This window comes from Hypomesus transpacificus, chromosome 11 (genome assembly GCF_021917145.1).
Source record: "Hypomesus transpacificus isolate Combined female chromosome 11, fHypTra1, whole genome shotgun sequence".
Lineage (NCBI taxonomy): Eukaryota > Metazoa > Chordata > Actinopteri > Osmeriformes > Osmeridae > Hypomesus > Hypomesus transpacificus.
In genome coordinates, this window is record NC_061070.1 from 719,229 (window position 1) to 738,363 (window position 19,135).

General features: G+C 48.5%; 1 protein-coding gene across 1 annotated transcript; it reads left to right on the forward strand.

Annotated features, from left to right (window-relative positions):
• The first annotated feature begins 1,206 nt into the window (after positions 1-1,206).
• hmgcll1 (3-hydroxymethyl-3-methylglutaryl-CoA lyase-like 1) lies at positions 1,207-17,788 on the forward strand. The gene is made up of 9 exons (XM_047029470.1): positions 1,207-1,511; positions 2,486-2,552; positions 3,135-3,242; positions 3,676-3,771; positions 4,049-4,197; positions 5,672-5,735; positions 6,975-7,163; positions 16,174-16,299; positions 16,667-17,788. The coding sequence occupies exons 1-9, from the start codon at positions 1,405-1,407 to the stop codon at positions 16,775-16,777; spliced, it is 1,017 nt and encodes a 338-aa protein (XP_046885426.1). The 5' UTR covers positions 1,207-1,404; the 3' UTR covers positions 16,778-17,788.
• Positions 17,789-19,135: the final 1,347 nt, after the last annotated feature.

Here is a 19,135-nt window from a genome sequence, read left to right on the forward strand (position 1 = left end):
AATGCTTTTTTCTGTATTCAATTAACTGGTAACATTTTTCCAGATATTGATCTCTTATACTTTTATATTTGTAACATTCAAGTAGGAAATGTTTTGCTGTTTTAAATCCCCCTGATGTACAGTTCCCACAGATTCTGTCCTCTTTAGGTAACCATGTTGTTTTATGTCTTCCTTTTTCGATTGCAAGGGTGTGGTCACTCATTCTGTATTTAGTGAGCAGCTGTCTCGGTTTTATGTCCTTGCCAATATATAGATATTCAGCCATTTCATCGTTTCTGTTTAGGCCCCGATAGCAGTGTAATTTGTTTTGTGTCTTGGTTTCTTTTTCCCAGTGTTCTAGGAAGGAGTTGTTGCTTTCTGTTGTGATTAGTTTAATTCTGTTTGGTGTTAGTGAAGGGGAAGGAGGTGTGCCGGGCGGTAGCTGGTTTGTTAGTCTCATAACCAGCTGGCACAGGGGGGTCCTCTCAGGGTTACCTTCATGGACTGCAAGGGATTTAGACTGGAGGGTTTTCTCAGGACTGGATTTCAAATGGGTGTAAAATTATAATGATCTTTTCTGGATTTCTAACGTTAAAGGGAATCGGCCTTATTCTGCATGACATGCGTTTGTCAGGGTTTTCTTTGGATATTTGTAATATGTTTCGACAGAAATCGGCATGTAGAGTCTCCATTGGGTGCTTTTCCCAACTATTGAAGTCTAGATGTCTCTCTCTCTCTCTCTCTCTCTCTCTCTCTCTCTCTCTCTCTCTCTCTCTCTGTCACACACTTCATTCTCCAGAGTGCTTCATCTTTCCCCTCCCCACTCCCCCTGTGTCTCCCCCTCTCCTGGCTCTCTCTTTCGCATAGCCCCTCAATCCCTCTCCATCTTTCTAATTACCCCTCCCCCGGTTCTGCTCTCTCTTTCCATTTCTGCCCTACTATCCTCTACCCTCCCTCCCTCCCCACCCTCTCTCTCTTTCTGTCACACTTTCTCTTGCTCGGCCCGGTTTCCATCCCATCATGCCTGGGATGCTGCTGCCATGGTAACTGCCGAGTCACTCCCTGCCTCATGCAGTCACCCAAGCTCTAATGTGATTGTGTCAGGCTCTCCCCCCTCCCCTCTCTCTCTCTCTCTCTCTCTCTCTCTCTCTCTATCTCTCTCTCTCTCTCTCTCTCTCTCTCTCTTTCGCTGTCTCTACCGCTCTCCTCTCTTTTTTTGCCCTCTTTCCTTCTTTCTTCCTCTCGCTCTCTCTCTATCTACCTCCGTCTCGCCCTCTCTCCTCCATCCAGCTCTATTGATCGCCTCCCCATCTCTGGTGTTCCTCTCTCCACACAGTGCAGCTAGCGATCGGCTGTGTGGATCTTCATCCAGCGGGGAGCAGAGCGGCCGGCCGGGCAGGGTAAGGGGCAGCGGCCGGCTCCTGGATGGGGAACGTCCCCGCTACGGTGAAGCACTGTCTGAGCTACCAGCAGCTCCTCCACGATCACCCCTGGCTGCCGCGCTGGCTGCTGGACCAGGTCTGTGTGTGTGTGTGTGTGCGTGTGTGTGGAGGGAGGAGGGCGGGCACATGCTCAAACACATGATAACAGAGAGGCTGAGGGGTGGCGAGGGGAGAGGAAGACGCACGGCCGAGAGAGATTCTCACTGTGCTACTCAACTTATGTAACCCTCTCGATGTGAAAAATACTGTTGTTCGACGCCGTACTCATCTTCGATGTTAAGGCTTTCTAATATCTGTATTTATATCAAGTAAATTCAGCGTGACGGTTGACTGAGGCCCCTCGTCGTTATAGTAACAGCAGCATGGATGGTAATGAAAGCAGATTGTGCTGAGTGCAATACCGCAAATCAGTCCTGGGTCCTGTCGTCCTCCCTGTGGGCTGACGAGCTGCAGTCAGGCTCCATGCCGTGGCCTGCACTGTCTCCAGTCCAACACCAATCAGCTTGGAGAGTTTAGAGTTTAGTGCAAATTTGACTTTACTGGGCAAAACTACCGTACAGCACTTTTGTACGTAATATTATATGTATTCCTTAGTATTTGATCCAGACTAGCATTTTTCTTTTTTTAACTGAGAACAGCGGTTTCAGAACTCCAGCACAGTAGCCTATCGGTATCAGGCACAAACATTTGGAAAATGTCCACTGTCCTGTCCTGAAATAACGCTGTAGTGAGACCCTGGTGTCAGACGAGACAGCCCATCCAGTCCTGAGCAGTGACCTGAGACTGGAGACACTGACTGAGACAGCTCCTCCAGCCCTGAGCAGTGACCTGAGACTGGAGACACTGACTGAGACAGCTCCTCCAGTCCTGAGCAGTGACCTGAGACTGGAGACACCAACTGGGACAGCTCCTCCAGCCCTGAGCAGTGACCTGAGACTGGAGACACTGACTGAGACAAGCACCAGGCTGTCACGCAGTCTCACACGAGGGAAGAGTGATGGGAGGGATAAGGGGGATTTATTGAATGACGGTGTGATGTTGTTTCATGTGCAGAGCGCCTCAAGTCAAGAGTTTCCAGAGTTTGTGAAAATTGTCGAAGTGGGTCCCAGAGACGGCCTTCAAAATGAGAAGGTAAACGTAACACCCTCATGGCCACCATCATGAGACACTTAGCAAGGCAGCAGTGGTGAATTCTGTTGTGTTACATAACCATCATGCTTTTTTCTATATCGTTTTGGAATGGAAGGAAAAGAATACTGAGATTGTCTCAAACATATGGATTCCTTTTTTCAAAATGATTGGACCTTGGGCATATGTTTCACATTTTCCACTCAAATAACGTATTGACCAAATGAACACAAAGTGAACTTGAAATCTCTGCAAGACATGACACCATCTCACCATATGGCTCACGTGCTATTCCCTCGGTACAAGTATAAGTCACAACTTTATCATTTCCATACCGCCAGTCTGCTGTAGCAGTAGAGGATCAACATGCTGACAGATCACAAATCTGAGAGCCACACATTGTAATTGTAAGAAATATGTTTTGAAGAAGCTGACCCAGCAGGTGAGTGCAGTAAATTACTCTGATTGCGGAGACTGGGCGGCCACAGCAGAACCTTCCAGATGTCCACTCCTCCCTCCCTCCCGCCTCCCCTCTCCTGTCGAATCGAAACCCTGCACCTCCTTCTCCATTTCCTTGTTTTCCAGGAAATCGTTCCGACAGGAGTCAAAATCCAGCTGATAGACAAGCTGTCTCAAACAGGCCTGACCGCGATTGAGGCCACCAGCTTTGTGTCTTCAAAGTGGGTGCCCCAGGTAATAAATCTTGTTTTGTGCGTCTGCAGAGTGCGCTGAGTGATTTAGGAGGATCTCATTGGTCCCTGCCACAGGGCCACGGAGAGGGACCCTGCTCCAGAACAACCAGCTCTTCTGTTGGACATGCAGATGTTCAGGGTGGAAAAGCCTGGACATATTTATTCTCTCCGTTTTGTTTTCCAAGCATGCTATTTCATTCACCGCCGTAAAACATACTGCCGCTCACCTCATGAAACGGATCAAAGTTGACGAGGTCATGTTTGCAGAGTTGAAAATGGAGACGTATGACGTGAGAACGTGGCAGTATTTCTTGAGTTGATATCTGCTGAATATGAGGTCTCCATGTGAAAGCCTCTCAGTGATGGACACTCGAGGCCACCTTGTCTCCATGAGCGACGCTGTGTAAACACCGTTTGGTTTTCCTGTGATTGAGATGGCGGACCACAGCGAGGTCCTTCGAGGGATCCACAGAGCTCGTCACGTTCGGTATCCGGTGCTGACGCCAAACATGCGAGGTTTCCAGGACGCCGTAAGCATCTACTTGCTATCCATGTATCATTATCTAAGTGACGTTTCTTCATCATTCACGTCATCAATACCTCCCCTACTGCCTGTATTTGCTAGGACTAGGGGAGGAGAGAGGAATGCAGCCCATTTCCATAGATGTGCATGTAGCTTAAAAGGATATTTTGACATCCTTAGAACTCCGGTCAGCGTACTACTGTATCGTCATCCATACCATCAGAGCCTTGATGAGCCAGTGTTCCCTTGTGTTTCACTCATGCATTTACCCTCCCATCCTGTAGGTTGCAGCAGGGGCGACGGAGGTGGCCGTGTTTGGTTCGGCCTCGGAGACCTTCAGCAGGAGGAACATCAACTGTTCCATCGAGGAGAGCATGCAGAGGTTTGAAGAAGTCCTCAGCGCTGCCAAGCAGAAGCAGATCCCCGTGCGAGGGTAGGTCTGCTACCGGGCTGGCTAACCTTTGACCTTGGACGTGTGGCTGAGGTTGTGTGCAAACGACACTGGTGTGACGAGCTTTCCCATAACCTGGCTGGCAGTCAACACCCTCTCTGATGTTGGCTGTCAGTAGGCTGAAGAAGGACTTTAGTCAAATGCAACAGAGCTTTTAAGGGACTGAAAAGCCCAACGGACACCACTGAAATCCAGACAGTCCTCTTTCTGCTAGCTGCAACATGCTTGGACTACATTCCAAATCACATACTTGTTACTTTTACTAGGTCGTGCAGCTGCTGTTGTTAAGCACAAACTATACGATTGCATGCATTATGCATTTGAGTGGGACATACTAGCTCATCCTAAAACTCCATGTTGAACTGACACAAGCAGGGTCAGGTCGGTCTGCTGTTGTGTTGGTGAACACTGCCTCTTCAACTGCACCAAGGGTTGGGGGTCCGAATCCACAGAGAAACAGGTTGGCTTTCAAACTGCTACCTAAAGTAGACTTCCTGTTATTTTGGGCGTAGGCTATAGGTATGTCTTGGAACATCCTACCTATATTTTTTCTGGCTGCGGCATACTAAAGATAAGTTTGGATATTGGAACAGGTGTGTTCCCGTGTCCAAAAATGTCGGCTTTCATCTCCACGTGTTAGTGACCCAACGCCTGATTTTCCCTCACTGATAAAAACCCCGAGCCTGAGCAAGATACTGTATTCAACCAATCAGATAATAACTGAAAGTTTGTTTTAAAAAGGAGAACTTTCTCAGGGTTGGATTATTCCAGAAATAACACATGCATGAGCAAAGATCCAGATGTGCAGTTGCGGGTCATTCTACGTGTTGCTACGCCGACCGCGGAGCGCCCAGAGGTACAGTATAGAACCAAACAGGATGTGAGAGACGTTGAACAGTAGCTCCTGGTAAATCTACAGCCAAACAAATCGGCGTCGCTGTGGAAACGCATTATTACTCTGACACAGCCGTTCTGGCGAATGTGACTTAAGTACCGCTGTACGAGCTGACGATGTAGAACTCTTTTTCCCCACGGGTCCAACTCGACTCTAGTGGAACCGCTGGTGGCGAACTGAAGTATCCCGTAACGACTCGAGGCCCCTGGAGGAAGGTTTTCTATTTTTCACATGCGCTACTGTGTTTCAGACGGTTTACATTTCCTCACTACACATATGGAAAGGTCATATTGTTTGACGTTCACCCAGCTGCACCGTTTCTCATCGGCACTGTCAACAGGACAAGGATCTTAGAGCTGGGAGCATTCAGCACCTCCGTGCATGTCAAATGTGAAGTCTACATCGTTCTGACACAACGGACTAACTCCTGTTAGACTCATACAAACCAGCTGATCCAGACAGGAATCTGGTGGGCTTTTGACAAGAGGACAGGGTTGTCGATGTGGAGCAACAGAAAGTCATTGTAGCTAATGTTTTCTGGTGGTTACTCCGTTCTTCCAGATACGTGTCCTGTGCCCTGGGGTGTCCATACGAGGGAAGCGTGGAGCCCTCTAAAGTCACTGAGGTGAGTACGAACAAGCAAAGCTCTCTTGACTAGCCTGGAAGAAGAGGTGCAGCTGCCGCCATTACATATCATGGTCAAACAGGTCATTAAAGGGGCGATTGACTGGGTTTGGGGGGTATTTCACACTGTTCCTTAAGGTCTCCGAATAGGGTATGAAACATTGGTTGGGCTGAAAATGGCCCGGGTTCTGTTCTATGAGGCCTGTTCCTGTGAAATAGCCACAGAATTAAATGAGGTTTTCTCCCTTTAATGGTATGCTCATGAATATATAGATGAGCTGCGCGCTGATTGGTTGGTTTACAACAAGTTAAGCTGAGGAGCAAAGACACAACACGGCCAACAGCACACACTGAAACATCAAAGGTGGAGACTTGAAATAAAAGCGTACAACTAAATCTATTGTGTCTTCATAACATTGTTTTCAACAGATTAACGAAATATCATTTGAAATGATTACGTTAGTTGTTTCCACTTCTGTTGTCGAAGCAAACGGGATTGACTTAGGTGGGTAACGTTAGCACTAACAGCTTAGCAAACAAACTATCGTGTTTCAACTCAGATTCAGTTAGCTCTAGCCATCTTGCTGAAAAATAGATCTGGACAAACATGCATCTTGAATTATAGATGTACGTGACAACACAGGTTATTTATTTGAATTAAACACTGCATTTACCACTGAAGTCCATTTTCAATATGCTAGAAAAACAATCTTCTTTGTAATTCTGTGGAAGTGCACAGAGCAGGGAGAAGCAAATTTTGGGGTGTGACAAAGGTACAGACCAGAGCCAAAAAAGGTGGAGCCTTTTCTTTCTCAAAAGCTAGTTTTACAGCAAAAATGTTATTGTGAGATTTGCATGGGGAAGAGGTGTCAATGGACTTTGAGGTTCACTATATGTCCATTTTACCCACTGAACTGTCGTTATTCAACTGTGACAAGGTACATTTGGTTCTGCAATCAATTACCCCTTTAAAAAGCCTTCAATTCAGACAGGCAGATTTAACTCAAGTCTTTTTTTTACTCACTCATTCAGCCATCCATGCAATTATTCATTCATGCACTCACAAATCCAACTGCATCCTTCCTTCCTTCCATTCATTCATTCATTCATTCATTCTTTCATTAATGTGTTGATTCGCAAACACATCCATCCATTCCTTCATACATTTAAGTGCACAGTATCAGTGAAGTGTATCAGTGTAGTGTTGTGTGTGTGTGTGTGCGTGTGTGTGTGTGTGCAGGTGGCCAGGAGGCTGTATGAGCTTGGTTGCTATGAGGTATCCCTGGGAGACACCATCGGCGTGGGAACCCCTGGCTCCATGAGGACGATGTTGACGAGTGTTCTCCGGGAGGTGCCCAGCTCCGCCCTGGCCGTCCACTGCCATGACACCTACGGTCAAGCCCTAGCTAACATCCTCACAGCGCTGCAGGTACAACCTGGGGAGCTAGCCTGAATGTTAACTGTAAATGAGATGTAGCTGTCGACTGGATGCTAACTACTAATGAGATGAATGATGTAGGCTGGATTCTAACTGCCAATGAGATGAATGCTATATGCTAATTGCTAAGAGATGTAACTTAGTTGTAGGGTGGATGCTAACTGCTAATGAGATGAATGCTGTATGCTAAATGCTAAGACATGTCACTTAGTTGTAGGCTGGATGCTAACTGCTAATGAGATGAATGCTGTATGCTGAATGCTAAGAGATGTAGCTTAGTTGTAGGGTGGATGCTAACTGCTAATGAGATGAATGCTGTATGCTAAATGCTAAGAGATGTAGCTTAGTTGTAGGCTGGATGCTAACTGCTAATGATATGAATGCTGTATGACTGAAGAGTTCACTTCATGAAACCTCACTGACTCGTGGTCCCTGCGCATCAGAAAGGAACTGGGATATGTACTTTGTGTTTACCGTTACACTTTATTCGTTAGCTTTTAACAAAAGTGACAAACATGTTGTAACAAGTGCATGTTGAAAGTACAGCAGAAAATCTCAACTACAATATTGTATAGATCAGTGCAACAAAAAAAACATCTTAATCTTAAGTGCAACTTCAGTGTAGGACTTTGCCTATACAACTTGAATACGAGTTACATTACACTAGATTAAACTTAAAAAGCTAATAAGGTCAGAATGACATGAAGTTAAAGCAAAACAATGTCAACTGGTGCAAAACATTTTATAATATTCAGTTCACAAAATAACTGGTTCAACAATGATCTCGATTCTCTCCAACAGGGACCCCAAAGTCATAGTCATAACGTCAATCTGAACGAGTCACAATGCCCCTGTGTACTGTGACCCTGCGAGTAGTAAGAACGCATTTTTTCCCTCTCCGAGAAGACATTTGAAGGGAGCAAAAACAAAGGTGTAGGTTACACCAGGGCAGTGACATGCAGCCAGGCAGCATCCGTCCGCCCGGCGCGGGGGGGATCTCTCATGTGGAAGCTAATCTGGGGACCCCACAAAGGAAAAGAACACAACAACTGTCCACATGAAAAGTCCCTGAATCTTAATGAACATCAGATAGGTCCTCCCGGGCCTCACACCCCAGCACACCTCGCCCAGCCAGGAGAAAAGACCCCGTCACGCCTCATTAATGAAGCCCTATCTGGGCCGCAAAATCAAATTAACCTGTTACAAGAGCTTCCTGGAACCGCCCCTCCTCCAGTGTGTTTGTCACCACCTCTAGGGTTAGCGGTGAAGCGAAAACCTGAGAGTCTCACTGTCAGACAGAGAGACAGAGAGACAGGCAGGCAGGCAGGTGGTATAGAGAAGAAAAGCAGATGAATCAGTTCTCTGGTGGGGATGGTGGGTGTGGGGTCAGGGGGTGGGGTCAGGGGGTGGGGTGGGGGTGGGCAAGGGGCATTTGTTTCCCTAGATTCTGGAGCAGACAGAGAAAGTAGAGGAGAAGTAGGTGGTGGAAGGGGAGATGTAAGAGGAGCAGGAGGAGTCAGAGGAGGTGAAGGGGTAGGTGGTGGAAGGGGAGATGTAAGAGGAAGGGGAGAAGGAGGAGTCAGAGGAGGTGAAGGGGTAGGGGATTTGAGGTGGAGGAAGAGCAGGTGGGCGTGGGGGGGTGGGGGGGGGGGTGGAGTGAGATCCTCCAGGGGGGCTGGGTGGGTCAGAAGATGAGAGGGGTCCACACAAAGGCTTACCTATTGGGTGTCTGTTTCTCATGACGTTGTCCTGGCCTTGACAAAGACAGTCACAGAGAGGAGCCCAGAGGGGCTGTGGACTCGTCTGTCAACATGCTGCTGAACTACCTGACAATGCTGCGCTTAAAGCCAGAGAGAAAATGATCCCATCACAGGCCAGACTCACCACATGGCAAGAAGAGAGGAGAAGGGGGGGGGGGGGGGAGAGGAGAGGTGGGGAGAGGAGAGAAATGAGGAGAGGAGAGGAGAAGAAAAGAGAGGAAGGGAGGGCAAGGGAGAGCAGAAGAGGGGAGGGGGGAGGTGTGGAGAGGGATGGGGAGGGGAGAGGACAGTAAAGGAATGAAGCAGAGGGGTGGGGTGGGAAGGTGTGGGGAGAGGAGAGGAGAAGAGGAGAAGAGGAGAGGAGAAGAGGAGAGGAGAAGAGAGGAGGGCCAATGTGCAGTTGTAGCTCTGTAACTGAGACATTCATCCATGAACAAAGTAAGACAGGAGTCACGGTCAAGTTTAGCATACTCCTCCGAGACGGGATGAGTGAGTTAATCACAAACAGTCTTCCAGACCAGAAACAGTCATCCACTTAACTAGAAACAGTCATTTTGTGGACAGAAAAAATAAGACAACAGTTAGATTTGAAAGTTTCAATGCAGAGAATTCAGGGTCTCCAAATCTGGAAAATCAAACTTGTTACACACAACATTCGGGACCAATCCATGGTTTTACGTTGAAATGTTCCTTTCCCTTTCCTTTTCGAGGGGATTGTGTGTTCATCTCCTCTCTCTGAGCATCAAGGAGCTTCCTCGCAGCTCCTCCTCCTGAGAGGCTGATTTTAGGCCCTTCTGACAGGAGTGAGGGGAAGCAGGACAAGAGACGCATTCCTCTGGGTGGATCACGTTAGAGATAGATTCATCACAGCTGCCCTGAAGACACCACCGAAAATAATAGCAGCACAGACATTTAGCCTGCCATTTGTCCTCCCCGCAACTCAACAAACTTGAGTGGAAATGAAAGATTTTATCTTGGCTTTTCATTACTGAGACTGCAAGTGCTCAGCATCACCACCTCCAACTGGGAGAGAAATGAATTTTCGCTCACCCTGCTGGCCCCGAGTCACCACTCTCTTTGTTCCCCCGGAAGACATTCCTGCTCTTTGTCCCTCCTGCTCTCTGGATCTCAGGAAGGTCTTTGTTACCAGCCCACCTTTGGCGTGGCCTCACTATGAGAACGTCCTGACTTGGATTTCACAGGCCTGCCTTGAGAAACATTGATAATCTGACGCCAATGTTTTTGTGTTTTCTGATGTCAGCTGAAGGGCTGAGCTACGGGACGAGGGGATCTCGGTCTCTGCCCAGTTTTCTAGTCTCTCCTCAAATTAGTTTAAATCAGGAGAGACCTGGGATGAATGACGTGATATTTATTTGACAAAAGATGATGGACTTAACAACAGGTGTTTGGCACTTAGACCCCACGGGGAAATCAATGATCGATGGGTTTTACAGCCCAGTAGCCGAAGATGAAATCCCCCCCCCCGCCGGAATCTAGGCACTGGCGGCAGCAGACGACCCAGCCAGACGAACCAGCCAGACGAACCAGCCAGACGAACCAGCCAGACGAGTCGAGGAAGCAGGATAAGAAGCTACCGGGCGGCGACGGGGAGGTGGAGGGTCGCTCACCGTGCTAACATGGACAAACTACACAGGGAGAGAAACGTATTTCAAGGCACGGCAGCAGGATGATAGGCTAGCAGGGGAGGCTCGTCACTGTGCTAATTGATAGAAGTGAGCGTCCTCGTCGAACACTGAAACCCAGACACACAGCCCAGGCATTGAGGTGGAGGGAAAGGAGAGAGTGTGCGTGGCGGGGGGAGTGAGTAGTGAGACATAACGGTGTAAGGCCCGAGCAGGCAGAGTTCGATCTTGCCTGACTGAACTTGTGCTAAGCTTCATTTCTCCTCAATTTTCAAGTTTCTCGTCGCAGCCTGCTCTCTCGTTCTACATTCATCTCTCCACAATCCTAATCTCTTCTCAAACCATTTAGGTCTAGTTCCTCCTCAATCCTAGTTTCTGCTCGGCACCGTTTGACATCGGCACTGTCAACAGGACAAGGATCTTAGAGCTGGGAGCATTCAGCACCTCCATGCATGTCAAATGTGAAGTCTGGATCGTTCGGACACAACGGACTAACTCCTGTTAGACTCATACGAACCAGCTGATCCAGACAGGAATCTGGTGGGCTTTTGACAAGAGGACAGGGTTGTAGTTGTGGAGCAACAGAAAGTCATTGTAATGTCTTCTGGTGGTTACCCTGCCCTGACCTGCCTGGATACTCCAGGCACGGGGTGATCTCTAGTGTTCTGTAACGGTGAATAGCTCTGTGTGTTGCGCTGAAGCTGCGTAAAGCTGTTGGCGAAAAAGGTCCGCCAGTAATTCTTTATTGGCATTAAAACGATGTATGATATTGAATAAACATTCAACTCATTGACTTTGTGGTTGATCCGCAGACCTCCGCACCAACCCTGAATATTCTGTCAGTGTTGTCATGGTCACCATTGGATTTCCAGTCACGGACTCAAACAAAACCAGGGCTTCAGCTTGAAGGTCGCCTCAGTTGAAATCCCTCTCCGTTTTCACATGTCAGTAATCCCATTCATAACTTCAGGCTGGCTCCCTTTCTTCACCATGAAATATCAGGAAAGGCTGTTTGGATTGGCACCCCTACCCTAACCCAGGGCTGCTGGATGTATGGCTGCAGCAGGCTGATGTCGGTTAGAGCACTGTCAGCCGCGTGAGTTAGCCTCACCTCTGAAACAATGTCTTTCAGTTCCTCGGTTTATACAGTGAAATATCAAGGCTGTGGGTGAGGAAACAGAACTGCTTCAAATCAATGAACACATACTGTACATGGTGCCCCCTTTACCACACATACTGTACATGGTGCCCCCTTTACCACACATACTGTACATGGTGCCCCCTTTACCACACATACTGTACATTGTGCCCCCTTTACCACACATACTGTGCATGGTGCACCCTTTACCACACATACTGTGCATGGTGCCCCCTTTACCACACATACTGTACATGGTGCCCCCTTTACCCTCCTCTTTCTTTCTTTCTTTCTTTGTCTTTCTTCCTTTCTTTTTTCTTTCTTTCCTTCTTCTATTATCTATTTATCATCTATCTATCATCTATCATCTATCTATATTTTTTTTCAGTTTCTTTCTTTTTCACTCCCTCTATCTCTCTTTCTCCATTACTTTCATGCTCTATGTCTGTCTCTGTCTGTCTGTCTGTCTGTCTTTCTTTCTTTCTCTCTGTTTCAATTTCTCGATCTCTCTCTTTTTCTTCCTCTCCCTATCTCTTTTCTTTCAACCTCTCTCCCAACCTACTGTCTGTGACGCACGGCCACGGAGAGAGAGAGAGAGAGAGAGAGAGAGAGAGAGAGAGAGAGAGAGAGAGAGAGAGAGAAGGCAGCGTGTGTGCCCGTCGTCAGAGCATGTCAACGGGCCTCCGTGTCCCTGCATCATGTGCTTCTGAGATGCAGAGCGACCAGACCGCCTGTCTCCGCTGCCTCAGGAATGCCATTGTATTTATCCCTCCACGGCTGGCTGAAGCCGCCTCTGGAACGGCAAGCTCACATCTGGTTCCCGGGCAGCATGAGGCTAATTGAACACCGGCAATTTTTCAGCTTCTGACCACCAATCCCTGCGCGGCGAGATAGAGATCTCCGGCAGTGACCGTGTGGAGGGATTCCAGAGGAACGGAGGTCGGGCGGCTGTGCTTTGGGGAGGTCGGACATTCTGCTGTCCTTTGTTCCCTGATGAAACCGTATGCCGAATACCCCCACCCGCCTACCCGCCTTTGCAGTTAGCAGCTAAACCCCAGAGTAGCACGCTAGATGACTACTCTATGTTTACACAACAGAGAAACTCTGCCTGCTACAATATCCTGCTCTGGCCTAAACCAAAGCCTGGAAATCTCGTGCATGCTGCACACCACAGTGGATCACACCCCCTGCCAACGTAAACAGCAATTATAGGCTGCACAGACTGACTCTCTCTGGACGAAACACAGCCAGCCTTCAGAGACCAGCCACCAATTAGGACCATTGTTCAGGACAAACCTGCAGGAAAAGTCTGACATTGATAAAAGATATTGATATAATAAGTCTGGGAATTGAAGTTGCATTTGGTTTACATCAAAACGAGCGTGTGCTGGGGAAGTGAAATCAAGTGCGTCTAAACTGGTCTTGGTGTGCCTGCTGTCCTACCTGATCGCTGATGGTCTTGAGAGGTGCATTTACTTTCGAGCACTGTTGGGTCCCCTGACAATCTGTGTCTGCCAAGAAGTAGGAAAATGTCCAGAAGACAGGTGGAAAACGTTACAGTTATCAAAAGCTATGGTCAATTGACTACACAGTCAGAGCCCTCCCAGGGAGAGGCAGGAGGAGTCAGAGTGTTAGAGCTTCAGGAGTCAAGGTCTGTTAGACTGTTTTACTGTTGATTGTTCTTCTACAGGTACAGTCTTGCACTTTTTGTGGTTCATGTTGTTTTGATTTGTAACTTGTATAGCTGCATGCTCTTATGGGTCTTCCATTTGGCACTTGTTTAGTTTGTTCACAATGTATGCTTCATGTTTTGGCTGCTTGCAATGTTTGGGACTACCTCGTTGTTATGATCAGTGACCTATGCTCAGGAGTCAGAGTGTTAGAACTTCAGGAGTCAAAGTGTTAGAGCTTCAGGAGTCAAAGTGTTAGAGCTTCAGGAGTCAGAGTGTTAGAGCTTCAGGAGTCAAAGTGTTAGAGCTTCAGGAGGAGTCAGAGTCTGTTAGAGCTTCAGGAGTCAGGGTCTGTTAGAGCTTCAGGAGTCAGGGTCTGTTAGAGCTTCAGGAGTCAGAGTGTTATAGCTGCAGGAGGAGTCAGAGTCTGTTAGAGCTTCAGGAGGAGTCAGAGTCTGTTAGAGCTTCAGGAGGAGTCAGTCTGTTAGAGCTTCAGGAGTCAGAGTCTGTTAGAGCTTCAGGAGGAGTCAGAGTGTTAGAACTTCAGGAGGAGTCAGAGTGTTAGAGCTTCAGGATTCAGGGTCTGTTCGAGTTCAGGAGTCAGAGTCTGTTAGAGCTTCAGGAGTCAGAGTCTGAGCTTCAGGAGTCAGAGTCTGTTAGAGCTTCAGGAGTCAGAGTCTCTTAGAGCTTCAGGAGTCAAAGTGTTAGAGCTTCATGAGTCAGAGTCTGTTAGAGCTTCAGGAGTCAGAGTCTGTTAGAGCTTCAGGAGTCAGAGTGTTAGAGCTTCAGGAGTCAGAGTGTTAGAGCTTCAGGAGTCAGAGTCTGTTCGAGCTTCAGGAGTCAGAGTCTGTTAGAGTTTCAGGAGTCAGAGTTCACCGGAGCTTGTCCACCTGCGTGGCAGCCAGGTCTTCATCAGGTGCCTGCTGGTGCAGTTCTACTTGTGGTCGCTGATGACAGGAGCCCTATACAAGGGAGTTTCAAACTGTCCCAACACAATGGGTTCTTCCTCACGGTTTGATGAGGTCACCGGTGGCGGGCTGAACGCAGAGGTCCTGGGCCTCGTGCGTCAGGTCCCGGGCCTCGTGCGTCAGGTCCCGCGCCTCGTGCGTCAGGTCCCGGACCTCGTGCGTCAGGTCCTGGGCCTCGTGCGTCAGGTCCCGGGCCTCGTGCGTCAGGTCCTGGGCCTCGTGCGTCATGTCCCGGGCCTCGTACATCAGGTCCTGGGCCTCGTGCGTCATGTCCCGGGCCTCGTGCGTCAGGTCCTGGGCCTCGTACGTCAGGTCCTGGGCCTCGTGTGTCAGGTCCTGGGCCTCGTGCGTCAGGTCCTGGGCCTCGTGCGTCAGGTCTTGGGCCTCGTACGTCAGGTCCTGGGCCTCGTGTGTCAGGTCCTGGGCCTCGTGCGTCAGGTCCCGGGCCTCGTGTGTCAGGTCCCGAGCCTCGTGCGTCAGGTCCTGGGCCTCGTACGTCAGGTCCCGGGCCTCGTGTGTCAGGTCCTGGGCCTCGTGCGTGAGGTCCCGGGCCTCATGCGTCAGGTCCCGGGCCTCGTGCGTGGTAAATGTATCCGTCTTGTTTGGTTGTGCAGTCCAACAGAAAGGCAGGGGAACCAGCCTCAACGCATCATTACCTCTCATATGGAGTCCAGACTGGGTAGAGGAGGCTGACACACAGAGTATCCCACAGAACCATGTGGCACGCCAGGGATATTTCCTTGAGAGGGCACCTTAAGAATGCAGAGAATCGCTTATGTATATCTCATGGTCCTTTAAGCAATGGATGCATGTGTGTGTGTGAGAGTGTTTGCGTTGGCGTTTGCTTATGGGTGCGTATGCTTATGGGTGTGTGTGCCCAAGCCTGTGTGTGCTGGCTTGTGTTGGTAAACATCTGCCCAGGCCTATATGTGTGTGTGTTTGATGATTGTACCAAAGGAAACAAGACTAATTGTTACCGAGAGCTATACAATGTTGTGTATGAGTGACACATAAGAGGCAGAATACCAGGCAGCCAGTGAACCAGGATGACAAGGTTGTGGTTGAAACTCCCTCCTGTAACCACGAGGACCAGGAAACATGAACAGTCTTTATTATGAAGAAGGCCACAAGTATGCAGGTCCAGGTTAGAGCTGTCAGCCAGGATGAGTCAGCAGGACTAAGAGATGTCCCCTTCCCAGTCTCCCTCATCTCCTCCCCCTTCACTCCCCCTCCTCTCCCCTCTCCCTCTCCTTCTCTCTCCTCCTCCTCTCCCCCTCATCTTCCCCCCTCCACCCACCCCCCTCCACCCCTCCTCCCAACCCCTCTCCACCCCTCCTTCCAACCCCTCTCCACCCCTCCGCCTCTCCCTGAAAAATACGCCCACAGCTCCTCCAGCCAGATGTTGAGCTCCACCACAGGCCTAGCAAGCCCCCCTCTCCCTGCCCACATACCCACACACCACAGCCCCCTGAACAAGGGACATTGTTCCTCTACCTGGAATGTGTGTGTGTGAACGTTCATTTGCGTTTGTGTGCCATGCCGTTGGCCATGGCATAGACTGTGTGTGCATGTACAGTAAGTGTGTGTGTGTCCCCGAATACATGTATACAGTCTAAATGTGTGTGTGTGAGAGACACTGTCCCTGCGTGCCCTAGTGAGTGCTGAGTGTGTGTTCTGCATGTCCTGGCAGCTTGGGGTGTGTGTGTGTGTGCGTGCCCTAGTGAGTGCTGAGTGTGTGTTCTGCATGTCCTGGCAGCTTGGGGTGTGTGTGTGTGTGCGTGCCCTAGTGAGTGCTGAGTGTGTGTTCTGCATGTCCTGGCAGATGGGGGTGTGTGTGGTGGACTCATCGGTGGCAGGGCTGGGAGGCTGCCCCTACGCCCTGGGAGCCTCTGGAAACGTGCCAACGGAAGATGTCCTGTACATGCTGCAAGGCATGGGGATAGAGACCGTGAGTGCTGCTTCTCTCTCTCCTCACTTCTCCTCTCCTCTGCTCTCAGGTCCTCTCCTCCCTTTCCTTCCCCTTTCCTCAACTCCCTTCTCCTTTCATCTCCTCTCCCCCCTCCTCTGCTCTCCTCTCTTCCTCCCTAAAAGAGTAGTCTAATCTGGTCTTGTTTGGTGACCTTTCATCTGTCGGTTAGAGTTTTGGTGTAATTTCTTATATTCTTGTCTAGTCTTTGTATGGACAGCCTCTCTTGCTTCCCAGCCGTTTGTGCTGCAGGTGCTCCCCCTGCTGGAGACACAGAGCTGCTTCAGCATGCTAAAGGCCCAGCTCTGGAAGGTGTCTCTGGTGTCACTGAGCTTGTCTCCCCTGGCAGGGCGTGGATCTGTCCAAGGTGATCGAGGCTGGGGACTTCATCTGCCAGGCACTGGGGCGCCCAACGCACTCCAAGGTAGCCCAGGCAAGAGCCAATCAGGTGTCTCGATGACATCACATGACCACGCGGCAGGAGAGGAGAGTAGAAGCCCTTTCCCTTTAGCGCGTACAGTGTATCCCTGGTTATGCTGCATACATGTAAAGATTACTGTCTGTGTTACATATATATATGTAGGTTATTTTCTATGCTTCTTAGATTTATAAGTTCATGTCTATGTTACATATATAAATAGGTTACTTTTTATGTTACATACATGTAGAGGTTATTGTCTCTATTACATAGATCTATAGGTTACTGTCTGTCACGGTGATCTATAGGATACTGTCTGTGTTATGTAGATCTATAGGTTACTGTCTGTGTTACATACATGTAGAAGTTATTGTCTATGTTACATAGATCTATAGATGATTGTGTTGTGTACGGCATATGAAGTGCAATCCCTCTGTTTCTTTAGGCAGAAAGCCTAAGATACTCAGAAACAGCATTTGAACAGAACTGGAGAGAACAGTTTAAATTAAGCAATAAGCCCCAAGAGGCCGTGGTTTACGCTGATTTTAGAACAGGTAAGGGGAGTAGTTAGGCACGACGCGAAGCGGAAAGAATGTTATGAGGACAACCTGTGAGGTTATGCTGGATTTTACAACGGCATGGAACGCGATATAGCCAATCACAATCAAGGATGGGAACAACCAGTTTTAGAAAGTGGATTAAACCCCAACAACCTTAACTTAATCTCATCCATCAGGTCCTTACGATAGATTCATAAGCAGTTGTGACCTTGGATGACCAACACCTGAGTTACTAAACTTGGTCTCTAGGGGCACTTACACGTTTCTGATTTAGAGAAGCGTATAAACCTTCACTTCCTCTTGTCCAGATCAGTTAACTTCCCCTGCCAGGTCCTAGCTCGTTGCCATAGAGCCATATCCTTCGTTTTGTTGAGTTTGTTAAACTGGCAATTAAATGGATGTTAATCCCTTTCAGGCGTGTGTCAGTGGGCCCCCAAGTGAAGGAGAAGGAGACACAGAGACTGGGATCAACAGAGAGGGGGAGAGGTGGGGTTGAGAGGAGATAGAAAGAAAGAGAGATAGGGTGGAGAAAGACAGAGATAGAAACGGGCAAGGATAGATAGAAAGAGAAAGATAAAGAGATAAATGATGATGAGAGAGAGAGCCTGAGAGAGAGAGCCAGAGGGAGGGAGGGAGGGAGGGAGGGAGGGAGGGAGGGAGGGAGGGAGGGAGGGAGGGAGGGAGGGAGGGAGGGAGGGAGGGAGGGAGGGAGGGAGGGAGGGAGGGGAGTCCTCTCATCTGGGGAATGTTTTTCATCCTGCGTTCTATGGGGGTGTCTTCTCATTCATTTCCTGCCAAATGTGGTAACAATTAAGACAGAGGGGGCAGCTGGGGCGGGGCAGACCTGCTGTGTGAGAGACGATAATTATCTTCCAAAATGGATTTTCATTTCCAAACTCTGTCCTTGGCTTTGTCGAGCTAGGCGCCTGTTCGTCTGTCTCCACATGGGGAACATTTTCAATCATTCATTCAGCTACCCAACTACCATCATAACTGGTTGGGGCCATAACTTGTATTTAAATTGTATTAAGTGTTATATTTCATTACAGAGTCAAGTGTATTGTTGCCACTGAGGACTCTGTAATACCATACCTTAGATCTCATTATTTACATTTTCAGATGTTACTGTTGCTTGCTGGAAATAATTACTCTGATGTTCTATATTCTGAAGTCTAGATAGCATTCAGTTTAGATATACAGACTTTTGACTTTTAAATCTAAAGCTCTATAGAAATGTGTGCTTTATTGTGGTGTCAGAAGATCCACCATGCAGTACAATACTTCCACCTGTCACAGAAGAAAGCTGTGTGTTTCATGCTATACCGCTGTGATCACACTGTGGACCTGACTGGGCTTGAAAAAACTGTGGAAAATAAGATAGTACAACAATCTTTTTGTCTCTGTTGTCTGAGAAATAAACATCTGCACGGCTGAAGCCAAATGCTTGTGTGTCTTATTTGTCATCTGACCTCCTGGCCTCTGCTGACCTTTAAGTCAGGCCTGTCTGCCCGCTGTCTCCTTCTGTCTCCATCTGTCTCCGTTGGAAACAAGAACAAGAAACATTCACGTGTATCGAATGAAGGAAAATGATGATGGAATCCTATTGAATGAGTAGAAACACTGTTAAATATTTCATAGTATTCCTGGTAGAGTGAGGATAGATTGCAGGGAGAGAGATGAGAACCACAGAACAAGATTGTGAATCTAACAATGTCATTACATGAAGGACTGGATGTGAACACTCAAATAAATGCTGTGTTATTTTTTCTACCCAAACGCTGGGTGGAGCCTGTTGGGTCATTTTATTGGGTTATTTCCATGGTGCTGGGCAGTTTTAGTG